This window comes from Solanum verrucosum, unplaced genomic scaffold, assembly GCF_900185275.1.
Source record: "Solanum verrucosum unplaced genomic scaffold, falcon-dt-bn FXZP01000103.1, whole genome shotgun sequence".
Classification (NCBI taxonomy): domain Eukaryota; kingdom Viridiplantae; phylum Streptophyta; class Magnoliopsida; order Solanales; family Solanaceae; genus Solanum; species Solanum verrucosum.
The window spans coordinates 5,649,996-5,666,845 of record NW_026020048.1 but is presented as its reverse complement, the minus strand read 5'-3'; the positions used below and the strand labels follow the sequence as shown (position 1 = coordinate 5,666,845).

The 16,850-nt window shown below is 35.1% G+C and overlaps 1 protein-coding gene, 1 long non-coding RNA gene and 1 pseudogene across 2 annotated transcripts; 2 read left to right on the top strand and 1 right to left on the bottom strand.

Annotated features, from left to right (window-relative positions):
• Nucleotides 1–1,830: 1,830 nt before the first annotated feature.
• LOC125822325 (heavy metal-associated isoprenylated plant protein 26) lies at nt 1,831–3,136 on the bottom strand. Its single transcript, XM_049501720.1, has 2 exons — nt 2,971–3,136; nt 1,831–2,541 (listed from the first exon to the last, which is right to left on the bottom strand). The coding sequence occupies exons 1-2, from the start codon at nt 3,061–3,063 to the stop codon at nt 2,155–2,157; spliced, it is 480 nt and encodes a 159-aa protein (XP_049357677.1). The 5' UTR covers nt 3,064–3,136; the 3' UTR covers nt 1,831–2,154.
• A 4,010-nt stretch (nt 3,137–7,146) lies between these two features.
• On the top strand, nt 7,147–15,141 carry LOC125821920 (protein FREE1-like; annotated as a pseudogene).
• A 54-nt stretch (nt 15,142–15,195) lies between these two features.
• LOC125822898 (uncharacterized) lies at nt 15,196–16,289 on the top strand. Its single transcript, XR_007442668.1, has 2 exons — nt 15,196–15,332; nt 15,870–16,289. It is a non-coding gene; the product is annotated as an uncharacterized LOC125822898 (long non-coding RNA).
• Nucleotides 16,290–16,850: the final 561 nt, after the last annotated feature.

The window sequence follows — 16,850 nt, the reverse complement described above, 5'->3', positions numbered from 1 at the left end:
TCCTGGTGAATCTCGCTCGCCACTCTCGTTCTCTCCCTCGCCTCTCTCGTTTTTTATACAAACACAAGTGTATAAAGTGTGTTTGTGTTAGTGTAAAGTGAGAGAAAATTGTATATATACATATATATTCGTTCCCCTCTCCCAGATCTCGCCTCTCTCACTTTATACAAAAAATGCAGATTGTATAAAATGCGTTTGTGTTTGTATAAAGCGAGAGAAAATTGTATATATACATATATTTTCGTTCCCCTCTCTCCCCTCTCCCAGATCTCGCTCGCCACTCTCTCGAATCTCGCTCACTCACTCACCTTTCTCACTTTATACAATTGATCTTTTTGTATATGTATACCAAAACAGATTATACAACTGCTTTCTTTTGTATATGTATAGCGAAATATTTATGCAAACATATACATATTTATGTTTGCTGTGGAGCGCAATTATGCAAACTTTGTTATAGCATACAAATATGAATTTTGTGTTTGCTATATGTGAAAGTTGCTCATAAAAATATGAGTGTTATTTTTTTTTTTATCAATTCAATCAAAATATATACTTGTCATTTTAAAACATAATTTTTTAATTTATTTTTCATCAAATGAGTTCACTTGAAAAAAGTGAATATAGATTCTTAATGAAAATAGTCGGAAATTTCCAATTTTTTTCATATAAAAATATTAGTGTTAGTTTTTGTTTTCATCAATTCAATCAAAATATATACATACTTGAAATAAATATTTTTATCATTGCAAATAAATGAAAAAATTATATTTTAAAACAATCTTTTTCATTTATTTTTTATCGAACGAGTTCACTTGAAAAATACACGGTGAATATAGATTCTTAATGAAAATAAAAGGAAATTTCCAAAATTTTCCATATAAAAATATTAGTGTTATTTTTTTCTTTTTTCTTTTGTCATCAATTCAATCAAAATATATATGTAGGAATAGCTACTGGACATTTTTCAGTGAGGAATTCCTTTATTTTAATGCTATAGTATTTTTTAAGAAATAACCTTAAAATCAAAGTAGGATAAACTATTACAACTACTTCCTAAAATAAAAATTATTAAAATTTGCAAAACAGAAAATATTATATTAGATTGTCCTAGCAGTGTTTCCTCCGTAACATTTGTATGTTCGATTGAATGTGAATATTTAGAAATTAAAGAAACTTTGACATATAAGTCAACTATATTGAAACTACGAAAATGAGTGACTGGCGAAATTGTCAAACGTCTTCTCATTTTTTGAATGACGATGGTCAGGACTCAGAGATGCAAACAAAATACGTCTTCTCATAAGGTATATGCCATTGGATAGAAATCATATAATTAATACGTAAAGATTATAATGTCCAATAAAGATAGAATAGAAAAATAAGTTGTAACTTCATCACTTTTAATTTGCACATGTTGAATGTATTTTCTTCCCTTGGTCTTGTGAAATTTTAAACACTTAAAAATATGTACACTCCTAATATTTATGCAACCCCAATCCCTCTAGTTATAATCTTTTGTTCTATAAATGTTTTTCTTCAGTATTGTGAATTAATAAAGCATAATATCACTTACTTCCTCATTTTTATTCGTACATCATTAAGAAAGCTATGTTTTAGGTCTCATTTCGTAATTAAATTTCAAATAGGTAATGAAACTAGAAGGAAGTTCTTTTACGCTATATATTTAAATAAAATGAAAAAATATTTAAATCCAATTTAGTTATTTGCATGAAAAAGGAAATCAAATATATAAATTAGATCACATGATATATTTGATAATTAATAATTTGCACTACTTATATACATGTCCTTTCAAGCCGTTCAACATTAATGAAGACTGATCAAGTCCCTATTATCTAAGAATAATATTCGTTACATGTGTACACATAATTTGAGTAAAAAAAAACAGTGAAATTAATATCAATACACATGAAATCAGACTGATATATACAACTGGCATAATATTTAACACACTACAAAATAAGTAAACCTTAATTAACAACCAAACAAGTTGCATCGACTAGTTAATTTATTGCACGCATCACTTGCAGCTGCGGGGCTTAAAATCCATAAAGTCCCTACTCTACAGACTAGGGTAAGAAAGTATATAATCGCTAGCTTTTTTACCTCCTTTTGCTCAACTGATCTCTTTCACATAATCATGCACGCTTGAGGATTTTCATCACTAAAGGCAGTAATATAGTTGACTTCAGTAGAACTCGCCCTCGCCAGGTTTGAAGCCTGCGGGTTATCATAGACGTTGCGGACGTATCCTGCCGGAGCCTTCTTATCATACACGCCCCGCACGTAAGGATGATCCACCAGATCGTAAGGAACGTATGGCCAAAATTCAGCCTTCTTTCCCGTACGATGTCTTACTCGTCGCAATACTTTATCTGGATCAACATAACCAATAACTGTCAGCTTGTGCTTCTTTGGCTCCACTTCTACTTTCGTCACCCCTCGCATCCCTTCTACCGACTTCCTCACCCTCCTTTCGCACCCTTCGCAGTCCATTTTCACTCTTATTTCAACTGTCTACACATTTAATATCAGAAAGAAGTAAGACATATACAACATGTTTGGCTTAGCTATACTCTGTCGGAAGACAAAAACAACAATTGTGTTCGACTAATCAATTTTAAAAATATATTTGATTTGTCAATATTATGGAACAACAATTTATGCTTGGACAAATTTTCAGAAGTACGTATGAAGAAGAAGTAAGGTAGTGCAAACTTTTTCAGAATAAAAAAGAGTACGTACCTACAGAGAAGAAATTAATCAAATTATACAACTTTTGTTATTATCTAAAAGCACTAATTTTTTTCAAAAAGACTTGATAATCTCAAAATAAGCATTTGATTTAATTTTTTTAAAAAAAAATTGAAGCTCGTTCAAGTAGGTTATTAGTAATAATAGTCTAAAATTGAAGCATGCACGTAATTAGCTAGGGAGCATATATACCTCAAGTTGATTTCTCCTAAGTTTACTGAGCTTCCTTCTGCTGGTGCCTCGATGAAATTCACAGAGCTCAGAAAGATGATCTAGAAAACCCATTCTCGTTGTGCACAAATCAGCAAGTACCGACTACGTACTCTTAATTAGTTTTGGCAACATGACAAAATAATACTAGCTAGTATATAGACAGTAACCAAGACGGTGTAAGAATATATATATATATATATAATTAGTAGCTTGGGGAAGCAGCTTATCAATAGTTGATTTGTACGTGCAGCTTGTACAAATAAGCCACGGGTGATGCCAGGCGGAACTATATGTGGCAATTCTGGGTTCATCTAGTGGGAATCTTAGCCTTATCCTCTTATTGCAAGTTTGCAAGGCCCCCCCATAAAAAGGTGTTTATGTCATTTACGCGGTTAATGATGAAAATCAAACGTCATCGCAGTCTTAATAACCTCTGACTCCGTCCACTCCAACCATTTTTTACTTAAAATCACGTAATTTTGTCTAGACCATATAAATTAAATGATGTTGTAAGGCTTCTTAGATCTCCTCGTCTAGCAAAATCGTACTATATGGACCAATAATTTTAAGATACCTAGTGTTGTTAGAAAAAAACAAATGAAGAAAATGGGTCCAGCTGGTATAACATTTGCAACTGGTCAAATAGACTGGATCATAGTATAATTTTAGCCAAATGTCATATAGTGGCAGACACTTAATCATCGTTCCAGAGATAATTAATGATGTATCTCCATCTCGTAGCGGCACCTAATCACCCTTTTAATTAAGGAACGGTGGGGTGTTATCACTTGATTACCGTTCTAAAAGATAATTACTATGTCACATCAAACAATCTTAGCAAATTGAAGGGATTTACTTGATTTAGTTTTCTCCCTTCTATATCAAAACCATAATTAATTACTTGAATACGCAGGGTTGTTTCCCCGTTGTGAAGACAACTGAATGCTATTGTTATTTATTTCACTTGAGATAGGCTTTCTTACCGTTGCTTCTGCCTATTACTATTCTTTTGTTGTGCTTCCTGGACAAAAGCTGGTTAGCTTACAACTCAAGTAAATTAGCTATTTGTGTAAAGCAACGATTCGTCAATCCACTAGCTTTTTTAGTTGCTTATTTCATCAATCAGTTGATTTGTTCTAATTCATTGAATTAATCCGTTATAAAAATGGAAAAATATCATAAAAAGAAGGGAACGTTGTACAACCCACCTTTAGTGATATTTTTTGATTTTGTATCTTTTCGATTTCATTTTTTAATTTGAATTTTTGCATCAGAATTGGATTCTGTCAATTTTTGGGTGAACAGAAACCCTTTATAATTGTTCGATTTTCCGCAATTTTCTCCAAACTGCTGATCGTACTTAAGCATTCGACGTCACAAATAGCAATAAGAAGGGGCAAGAGGTTCACCCACTTTCACAAGTTTCATAGGTTCAGTTTCCACAAATAATTGAAATTCAATTTATATGAAATCTAATTTAGTCAAACAGTAGGATTTACATGTAATTTATCATGTACTAAGCACTCCTCTCATTTTGACTGTATCCTACAAACAGTTTCTAGCATGCATACCACTTCTAAAGCCAAGAATCTTTAACTAGGTCCCTAAAGTTGAATCTACTTTAGTTTTTATTCCTGGTCCCCTTAATAGAAAAAAAAAACTAGATACGGATCAACCCAAAAGAAAGAGTAAAAGATAAACGGATCAAAACAAATGATATGTATCAACATTTATCGTAATTCATATACATCGTATATTGTACTTGGACTACATATAACAAAAAATAATTGGGAATAAAAGCTACCAAACAAAATTTACAAGAAATTCCAACTAATTATGATAAAACTCGAGCAAATTATGAGAATAACAAAGAGTAATTCTACACGTCCTTTTTTATTTGATTCGTCGCTCTAAGCCTCTACCTTAACTTAGCTACTAAGAAATGTAAGAAAAACATGTTAACAAGACGACAAAAGAAGAGGATGAAGAAGAAAAGTGAAGTCAGGAAGCAATATATATTCACTTTTTAAAAAGTTTTTGGCTAAGTATTGGTTAAATAGATAGAGCAGTTGGAAAGGAGGCTCGCATCTGATATTTTGTACAATAAAAATGTTCCATCAAGATTTAAAGATAATAATTTTAACAAATATATATTGTATGAAGTGGGTGTTGACAGGGGCGTATGCGGAGGTCACCAAGTTCATGTGAATTCATGCTTCATTTCGAAATGGGATAAGGGTTTGAAAAATACCTCAACTTTGGTCGGATTTGTTATTGCGATACTAAACTTTCATGAGAATCCTAGACTATTTAATACCGTATTTTAAACATATATATTTGCCCTCGCGGACATAAAAAATAATGCAAAATAATAAATAGTAATGTGTCCATGTGGGCACATATATACATTTAAAAAACACTATTAAATAGTTCAGGGGGTAAAAAATACGGTATTAAATAGTTTAGGGAGGTAATAGGTCCTTATGAAAGTTTAGTATCGCAACAACAAATTCGACCAAAGTTGGGGTATTTTTCAGACCCTTATCCCTTTCGAAATTATATATAATAGTGCTATAATATTTTTAATTTTTTTTAAAATATAGATGTGTGAATTCATATTCGAAGTATCATATAATATAATGATGATCGGGTGCATCTCTTAAGGTGAGGTTAGAAATCTGAATTTTATATCTATCTTGTTTTATTTTTCTTTTTAAAAAAAATTGAACGCCTATCTAAGTGGTTATTAGTAACAGTTTTAGCGTTTTAATTTTGGACCTATTATTATAAAATTTTAAGTCTTTTCGATGGTAAGAATCTAAATGTCAAACCAATCAAAAAATTTGTATCTTAGATCATCTTTTCACAATAGTGCACTCATTATATCGAAATCCTAGATACACCTTTGTGTTGATTCACACGTTCAGAAGATGTAAATTGTGGATTTCTCCTCTCACAAGCTAACAACAACTAAAAGTGGCTATGTGATGACATTTCCCCGGATTTATGTGGAACAATTGGCACTAGGGGTGTCAAATGGGCGGGTTGGATTGAAATATGAAATATTAAAATGGGTTGAAATAAAAATCGGGCTGGGTCTTGACCCGCCCAAGTTTACTTTGGGCTCAAATGAGTTGGGTTCAAATGGGTTAAAAAACGGGTTGGGTCTTGATCCGCCCAATTTGACCCGATTAATCTCAATAATTTTAACATAGTGATATTTAACTTTTATAATCACAATTTGAATTTCAGTGCAAGATTTTTTTTAAAAAAGTAACAAATGGATTGATAAATCCTATTAGATGTTAAATAGATAATAATTCATATCTTTAATATATAAACATATCTTAGTAAAAAGTTTTAAAACGAGTTGAAATTGGAGATTGAATTGAGGTTAATTGAGAATTCTCTTAAAATGGGTTAGGTTTGAATTGGTTGAGATTGAACCTAATTCAAATTATCTTGAGCCCAACCCTTAAAATTTTGGACAGATTAGGCGGGTTACCTATGTTTGGATTCATTTTTTACACCCCTAATTGGCACCCAACGTGGCAATGGGCAATAGGTCTATCTTAGCCTATATAAATGGGCCTGCGCCTTCTCTTTTTCTATACCCGGTCCAACTTGTATCTATTTATGAAGATATCCATATTCCATTGACGGGTACGGATCGTTCATTAACAAGTTTTTTTCGAATTCCTCTCTTCCTGACTGTTAACGGAACTTTCCTTTCCTTTTCTTGTACATTCTTCCATACCCAAATCCTTCAGAGTATCACAACTCCATAATTGCAATAATCGACATCTCAAATCCTTATCTTTTTCTCAAAACCAATTCAAACGATCAGCCAATCGCCGGCCGTTCAAATCTTTCTTTTCTCCGATCAATTATAAATATTCCGATATGCAACACAACGATCCTAGCTCTACTTATTACCAACATTACCAGCCTCCCTTGCAAAACCCTAACCTTAGCTCTACTCATGCCGATCAACCTTACAATCCGGCTCCCCTCCCTAGCCAATACGCCTCTGCCCCGCCGGTTGCTTCTGACGATTGCTCCAATTACGCATCCACTTATCTGCCTTATTCTCAGCCCTCTGCCGATCATGCCCATAATCTACCTGCACCGTTCCCTTCAAACCCCAGCTCTTAATCGTCGTACGATTTCCCCCACCTTGAGGCTCCGCAGCCCAACTATTACCCTTATGATCAAAATCAGACACCTGTGAGTTATGATTATGCTGCCCCTGGTGCTAATTATCACACACCAAATCCACCTAATTATAATTCAGTGATTTCATCTGCTCCTTATTCATTAACGCCATTTGGTGTCTCCGCAGGGACTAATTATGGTAATTCGTTTGAGAATAACTCAAATTATGGTTCATATGGAGACCAAGGGTTGTATGAGAGTGGTGTTTACAAGTATAATGGGAAAAAAGAGGAGTTATATAGTGGAAATCAATCACAGTCAAGTGCGGGTTTGATGTTTGATGATTATGAAAGACCTATCAATGTTAATAGTGAGAGTGGGAGGGAGCAACAACAGCATCGACCTGTGAATACTCCTGAAATTGTAAAAGCAACACCTAAGGTTGAGGACCAACAAGATGCCACAGGTGGTGTTCTGAAGTTTCGGGTCAAGCTTTTATCAGAAGGCATTGGTCAGAGTGACATGGATGTGCTCTGTCAGGTTAGAGTTGTTGATGTCTTTGAGTCTTGAATCAGGCATAAAGGCCTAACTTAACGCCTTGTAGTTTTCAGTTTGCCTGCTTATTGATGTTATGTATACCATTTGGCAATTACTCCTACTTGTTGTTTATGAGTTTTGATTGAGATTTTTTTTTTTTTTAGATTGGTCTAGATGGGATTCGCATACTTGAGCCTGCGACTAGCAGAACCCTGAGGATATATTCACTCGAGAACGTGACAAAATTGGAGGTAAGTTTGTTGTGTTGAGCTTATTAATTTTGATAGACATCTATATTTGTGAATTAAATTAATTCTTATTATTTTTTTTGTCAGGTGTTGGATTCATATATATTTGCATTTTGGGCTAAAACTTCTGTCGACAATGAAGCTAAACGTATTAGGCTGAAATCAAATAGCTATACCACAAATAATATTCTTGATGCAGTGACAACAACAAGTATTCAGGTTAAGCAATCAGTATTTGAAATTGTTTGCATCTCTGTGTATGCCTTTTTTAATTCATTTGTTCCCAGAGACCAAGGCCTTATCAAATGCAACCAATATAACCAATCCAACATCTAGGATACAATATGATGACACTGATTTAACTCCTCAAAGTTGGGATTCAAAGAACTAACCACTTCTTTCCGGGATCACTTTGTGCATCATTATTTGAAGCACTCACTTCTCTGTGACTTACTAAGGATAGAAGTGTTTGATGTGGGATGGAAATGTTAACCAACTTAGCTAATAACTAATACCTGCCTCTTGTCAGACCAGTAGGTGGTAGACGGGGTCACTGTTATATAGGAAAGCAACCCACATGACCCATTTTTTCTTGTTTATGTAATATATTTACATCCATATTGACAAAGATATTTGTAACTCTATTTTTGTGTGAACATAGCTGTTAGTTTTCTTGTTCTGGCATAACTTTCTTGAAATGTGTGATTTTTTGGATTTTTTTGAATTACACATATGTTGTTAAATTAGGTCTTAAACCTAACTTACACACTGCAAGCTAGCTCAAAGGGAGGAAGATTTTTTCTTGTTCTGGCATATCTTCCTTGAAATGTGTGATTTTTTGTATTTTTTTGAATTACACATATGTAGTTAAATTAGGTCTGCCTAACTCACACTCCAAAAGCTATGCCAAAGGGAGGGGGATTGTCCAAGCCTTATAAGGACTTAAGGAGTCCACCCATCTCATTAACCACCAATGAGGGACTGTTGTCATTCTTTAACACCTCACCTCACGCCCCGTGCTTAGCATCATCTGGTGCGTGGGCAATTTTGATTTTGGGGTTCCCAACATTGGGCGAGATGGGCTCTGCTCTGATACTATGCGAGAAGATGAGAGTTTGAGAGAAAACTCAGCTCAATTATTCCCACAAGCTACTTGGGTTTTTTTTTTTTGATAATGAAGAAATTCGTTTATGACCCGTCCTTTGGACCAGTCATAGCCTTCTAAACTTGGTGGATAATGGACCTGCCCCTCTACCTTTCTCCACTTAAATATTGGGCTTCGCTTTGCATGGTGTGGGGATTGAACCTACGACCTAAGCCACAAATCCTCCACCTTTTGCCACTTGAGCTAGGCCTTTGGGGGCCACAAGTTACTGGGGTTTAAATAGCTAAGTATACAGGTCCTAAAAAGGGAAGAAAATCAATACATAATCAAACAAATCAATATCAAATCAAGCCAGAGTAAATCTAGGAGGAAATCAAGCTACCTACTATATTTACATATGCTATAGAATATTCCTAGGATTCTAACATATGTCAAAGTATCAAGTTTTATATTAGTTTATTGAATGTTAATTAGTGATGAGTTCGAGTAGGAGGTCGGTGATGATATCATTATATATGGAGGATGTAGGTGGAGGGTTTATATGAGTGGTTGGTTTGTGGATGTTTCCATGTACACCTCATCCCTGACTCATTGTTATCCTAGATTCAGATGAATCCCCCCCTCCCCCCGCCCGTGGGTATGCTTTCACTATCTCACATGTTGAATTAGACGAGCTATGGAGGTGTTTACTCTGTACAGAAATCTAATGTTTCTCCACCAGGGTTTTAATCAGAAGAATTCAGTTATTTTTTTTATGACTGCATTGTTCTGGCCAGCTTTTGCACACTTTAACTAATTCCACAGAATACTTGGCACCTCCCACTAGCAACAAGTACCATGTAACTCTGTTCACAAAGGCTTAGGACATATGGGAAGAATCACCTAGTGATTTTTTGTCTCCACTAGGATCTGAACCTAAGATCTCATGGTTCTCAACCACTTCATTGACCACTAGGCCACACCCGTGGGTGCACAAAAGAAATTCAGTTATAACTAAATATATATATAGCTAGTAGCCACTTTTTCTTCTAAAGGTTACAATTATATTTCTGGTTGCAATTAGTTTTTGGTGTAAAGAACAGGATATAAAAGAGGAGTTCCAATTAGTGGACTTCATAGGATCTCTGTAAGTATTTCTTTTTAGTCTTTTCCTTTTGTTGTAACAGTCTTTTTTTTGGAGGTGGCCAGCATAGCCCTTAATGCTGAGGAATATAAAAAGTTACCAATTTCAAAAAAAAAATTATATTTCTGGTTGCCACTTGCCCACCTTACTGATATTTTATAAGCTTTATGGTTGATTCATAATCTTCTATCAAACAACCACTATATACAATCATTAAGCTTAAATAGTTTAACTATTTGTGTTAATTTTAGTTGGTTTTCTTATCTTGTTGGCTTATCATGTAAATACAATCATGATTTTGAAACCTTGATATTGGTCTTTTTTTATCCTTTTCTTGCTATCAACCGTATATTAGGTACGTATCTTCGTTATTTTACTAATATTTCTTCTCAAACTAGTAATAATCATGTACTCAGGCTGGGGATCTGAGTTAGCTGCTGAGAAGAAGAAAGGTTTTGATTGGATGAAGTTGATGAGGCCAATAAATAAATAGAAAGATCACTGGGTTAGATTATAATCTAACGACTATCTATTTCCCTACTTATTGCAGTATTTTCTTCTATTTCTTCTGAATGAAACTTGTGCAAGGATATAAGTTTGGCAACTCATCTATTTTCTACTATCTTCGTTTTTTCTCATACAGGTTCCCGATGAAGCAATTCGAAAGTGCACTGCTTGTGGGACGAATTTTAATGCTTTTGTACAAAGGGTAAGCATTTATTCTAACTGTTTTATGTGGTTTAAATGTCTCATTTGTATCTTATATTGCATGTTTGTATAAATTTGTTACAGCACCACTGCAGAAATTGTGGGGATATTTTCTGTGACAAATGTACTCAAGGTAGAACTGCTTTGACTGCAGATGAAGATGCCCAACCAGTTCGAGTTTGTGACTCATGCATGGTATGCCTGCATCAAAATATCTCTACCAATGACTTTTTCTAAGTGTCTTTGTTATTTTCATCTTAGCACTCTTTTCTAGCACATAGGATTGAGTCATGCCTTTTTCCCAAAAACACTCTTTATTTCCTCGCAATTTTGGTGGAATGAGCTCTCAATTGACTAATCAGGATCATGTATTTTGGTTCTGTTTGTGGGAAGCCTGAATAAGAGCTTTAATACTACTGTCCATTGCCATTGAAGAATTCCTCTTTTGCAGAAAAAACTCGGCCTCTTACTAATCAAGTTTGCTTATTGAACTTTTGCCATATTATTCCTAAAGTGATTATATTCATTCAAGCTCGTTCTTCATCCTTAGCCTTAATATGGCTAGTGAGCAAGTCACTAAGGCCTCACACTCTGGACTGAGTTGGTCCAGATCTGAAGTGACTCAAATATGATGTCTAGTGTCGGGTGTTATATGTCTATTCTTCATAAAAATTGGCTGTTAACTGATTTGAAAGTTTAATAGGAAGACAAAATGGAAAGAGTAGAATGTCAAACATGTAGAGGTGTAGAAAGTGTTATTGAACATTCATTGTAGACTTCTTTAACCACTGAAGTTAGGTGCAAAACAAACTTTGCGCTTTTCCCGTGAGCACCAATTCATGCAGCAAGGTGCTAAAGAGTGTATCTCATCCAAATGATAGCTGCAATACAGTTCTAATTTTTTCAATTCCTTTTGTCTATATAATCATCTTTATGCTATAGTTGTTATTCTTAGAATAGTTGTTATTCTTAGAATCATATACAATGTCAAAAAAACAAAAAAACAAAAACTCTTAGAATCATATGTATCTTTTTTTCTTTCTTCATTTTCTCCTTTTTTTGGTCAATACCTGGGGCTTATTTGTGCTTTGGGCTTAAATTCCAACAAATCTCAGTACCTCTTTTTCTTTTGGCTTGTTGAAAGTTCTTTTTTTTGGGGGGGGGGGGGGGGGGGGTCGGGAGGTGGGGGAAGAGCAAGGGTATATTATTGGGATGGAATTTAGAAAAATGTGAACTACTTTTATGTTATAAGTCATTAAAGAAACTTTCTACGACAGAGTTATAAAAGGCCATAATTTATGTGCGTACGATTTTGCCAAAAAGAACCCTTTGGTTAATCATTAAGAAATTGGAACTTGTCAAAAATGTTCATTGAGATTAGAGATGTGATGCTCAACTACCTCGTTGAGCTCATTTAGGATGTAAATGCATGTGCTTCTATCTATCTAACCATGTCAAAATATAGTGGTGGTTTCTCGTTGACGATTTTTTCATACGGTAAATATCGTATCATTAATTACGGAAATCTCTTGTATACAAGAAAGTTTAGGTAGAGAAATACAAGGATATTCCCCATATGTACAATATTGTTCTTTTGCACAATCAAATGTTTTTCTATTCCTCTCTTTGCAAGAAGACCCACATAAGAAGAAGTAGTGGGGAACAATTATATGCTCCTGGTTACTTGATCAAAAAAATAAATGAATAATGTTCTTGGTCTTCTCTTCCTCCTTCCATAGGCCCAACTGTGTAGTTCTTCCCTTCACCTGACAATCTGCAACATCTCTCTTCCCTTAGACCTGACAATCTGAAATCATTCACTGTACATCAAACTAACTAAATATCATCTACCAAAACCATGTTGCCACCTTGCGATGTAATAGAAAGTGGTCCTTGAGTTTGCTTGAGCATTTGCACATAAAATACTAAAGTCAAACTCATCGGTGGCCACCTAAAGTTGGCACCAATTTTTATTTAGACACTTTAACTAGACTTTGTTCATTTTAGACTCCTCATGTCACCTATTGTGTCATTTTGACATTTTTTGCTGGGTTGGCATATTGCGTGCGATACACTGGTTTTGAGCTCGTGAAAAGTTTTCAATATTGTACATTTTCTTTTCTTTTTTAATTTCTTCTTCTTCTTCCTTCTCTTTCCTTCCAACACCTCCTCCATCATCCACCACCGTATCCAACCTTTTCCCTTTAATTTTCTCACCATTCGATTGTCATAAACCTTGCCGAAATTATTCAAAAACTTCGTCGAAGAAGAAAAAGACTGGATTAGGCCGTGTATCTGGAGGTTTTGATGGTGGTGCATAGTGATGGCAGAATGAGCCTATATTTTGGTAACCCGCTCATATTTTAATGGGTTGGGTAGGTGATTTTTTACATGTATAAAGTAAAATATGGGTAAAATATGGATTAGCCAAATGGGTTAAACTTCTAACTTTTATTCACTCAAAATTCATGATATCTCTAAAAAATTTGTAACTTCTCTTCCTTTTTATGTTCTTCTATAGAACTAATTATTTTTCTCTATAATTGAAAAGGTGAAGTCTTTGTCCCTGTCATAGTATTGTGGCTCTTGGGCGCGGATGAAGTAATCTTTCATCTGAGATTTCTCCATAGGAGGTCTGGCCCTAACTGCCTCAGACCTCCATCTTATGGCATAATCCCTGAAGGATTCACTAGGCTTTTTCTTCAGGATTTGGATGTAGAACCAATCGGGCACATTTTCTACATTAAATTCGAACCTATTCATGAAGTCTGTGGCCATATCCATCCATTCGACCCATTTGTGAGGTCTTGTTCGATATACCATGATAGAGCTTCCCAGTGAGACTTATCATAAATAGCTTCATTTTTATCTTCTGGTCCCGTTCCACCCCTACGAGCTTGTCACAATACATTCTCAGGTGGGCTTTGGGGTCTCCAAAACCATTGAACATTTCAAACTTTGGGAGTTTGTACCCTTTCGGTAATTCGGGGTGCATGCACAAATCCTCATAGCTTAGTCCTCCCAACCTCTTACTTCCTTCTACATGTTGCACTCTGTTGGCCAAATTATCCAATCTCTCGGTCAGGGCTTTTATCAGAATGTCCTTTTGAAAAGATTTTGATTCGTGGTAGTCATTTGTTAGGGGAGCAGTTTCCACATATATGACGTTAAGGTTGTGATTTCCAGGGGCATATGAGGGTTTGTATATTATAGTTTGGCATTGCTTTTGGAAGGCTTGCCTTATGTTGCTGGTGGTATTGGTAAAGTGGGATTTGGGTATTTGGGTATTTGGATATTTGGATATTTGGATATTTTGGGTGTGAGGTGGGAAGATATTGGGATGAGTGGGATCAAGTCAGGTTATGTTGGGTAGAGGATTGTTTGGTAAGGTTGTTTGGTTAGTGAGAGGAGGGTTGTCTATATTTTCCCCAAAATTGGTTCCGAGAGAAATGGATAGCTCGGCCAAATTGCGCAGATGTGCTACTTCTTCCTCTAACTCCAAGATTTTGCGCTCAAGCCTTAGGAAATTTCTTTCTGAAAAAAATGAGGCATCAAAACCTTTCAGCTTTTTCTGACTTTTATGATCTTGATATGATTATTGTACTATTCAAAGCTTTGCGACTCTTTCGTGATGATGCTTTTCAATGTTTACATTCTTTATTGTTGTTATCATTGTTCAACATGTTGATCTTCTGTATGTTTGCATTTTTTAATTTTATTGGCCATAAGAGCTTTTAGCAATACCTTCACAAAATGTACTGTCCTCAAAAAGTTTCTAGTGTTCTTAATATTGCCTCTCAATTTGCAGGCTGAGGTAACTCAGAGGCTCAGCAATGCTAAAGCAGCGGTCAGAGTTGTTGTAATGCCGAGTCATGTGGACCTTGCAAAAAAACTCCAGGTAGATATTACTTCGATGTTTCCATCATTATTTGCTCTTGTTGAGCGATTTGTTCTTTTGAGATAGGTTATCAAAACAGTAGTTTGACGACGCAAAATAGTACTATTGCATCAATAGTTTCTGAGGTTTTTGAGGGATAGCTATTTTTGGACAACGTAATTGTAAAAATAGGATATACGATATGAGCAACAGAATCATGAATTTGTGTGTTTACATAGCATCTTAGAGTTGCATCTTTGGCTGATGGTTTTTTTAAGTTATCTTTTGTGGTTGCATCTTAAGCATTTAGTGTGAATATCTCTGATTCGAATTTCATCAACAGGAGGAGATGGACAAAAAGTGGAAGACATCAAGAGCCATTGCCATGATAATTTCTTGTTCAATTCAAATAACATCATTTTGCAATGGATTGCTGTCTGGAACTGGCGTGCAAAGTTCTATGGCGGCTGCAATTTGGTGATTTTTCTTTTCCTGAACTGAAAATATCTATTATTTTCAGGTCATACATCCCAAGGATCCAGGAGGATGAGAGAGGTTGCATGCCCAACTTGCACAGTCCATTTGCAGGTTTAGAACCCTCTTCCCTATTTGTTTTATGGTTGAAACTAGCAGATTAATTTTCGCACTACATAGTAGCTCTATTCCATTGAATGAAATTGCCTATTTTCCCTTTCAATCATTCTTTGATCTGCTATAATTGAAGGCGGGGGGATCATGTTGTCCTGTTGTGTCTAGGTCCCTAAGAAAGTAATTCATATTTTCAAACTTGTAAAATTTACTAGTTTCAACAGTTGGCCAAAAGGAGGGGAAAGGGAACAAGGAAAGAAGAGTACTACCTAGATTAGCAGATTTTATGCCGTTGAAATGATTGGGCAAGTTTTTGGGATCTAATGTATAGAGTAAAACGTGATGCCAAACCTTTTAGAACTTTTTACCAAATGAAAAAAAGATTAAGAGAATGGTGAAATATGCATTTTTATATTACAGGGTCGTGGAAAATATGAAATGCAGACGGCCTTTGCTTTCTACCTATTGCTGAGACTTCTTGTAGTGTTAACCCAGCAACTTCCGCTTGGGAAATATCTAATGCAGTTACGTTTGTAGGTTGAAGTCCCAGCTTCTGGATCAGAAACGATTGAGTGCAGTGTCTGCCAGCACCCATTCCTTGTTAGTGCTCATTGACAGGCAGGGTCGGTGTGGTTTGCTTTGCAATCATCCTATATGCAGGGATGGATTTGAAGCCACCACAATGGTCCTTCCAACTTTATATGATTGTTTTTAAGGCGTATCAAGTTGTGTCTTCATTGGTGTTTTGTTAGCGCCCTCTTTCAATAGTGTAAATTTATTAACAGTAGTCAGTTCTATGAGCTTTTTCTCGGTTGTGTGCATGTATAGTACACGTGCTTCATGTCGTGAAGCACTTGCAAAAGTGATTCACACATAATATGATGCGAGGTGCATGAAACTAACTTGTTCAGTTCATTGTGCAAATCAATCAATTTTCAGTATTTTGAATCCTTTACACATATTATTTTCATTTCATATCATTGTGAAACCACAGAACTCATATACTGATGAGCAAATAGGAACTAAATATAAAGCAGAATGGTTATTTGTTGAAACGTGTGATAGACAGATCCTCTACAGGAGAACTACGCTTATTTTCACTGGAGTTTCCCTCTGTTCCAGCACAGTTTTATTTGTTCTCTTATCCATTTCTTCCTAGTTTCCCTCTTAAAAAATGATTAATTTTTTTCTGATTATATAAAGAAATGAATATAATATTTATAGGTTGAAAGATACAATAGGTGTAGGAAGTGCAAAAAGCTTAAATTAATTTGTGTTCCCTCTTCAACCCCCCAAATGGAATGCAAATATCATTGCATAGTATACATGCCAACTCTCCTTGTTGGATATTAAAGATTGTGTTATAAGGTATTTCTAGAGCAACTATGAAGATCTTGATATTAAAGTTTTGTAAAAAAGTATCAGCTTCATTCTCACAATCAACTGCACTAAAACATTGCTTGTATTCTTTTCATTTAACTGCTACAGATAAAAGCAACAATCACTGCCACTCCAAAA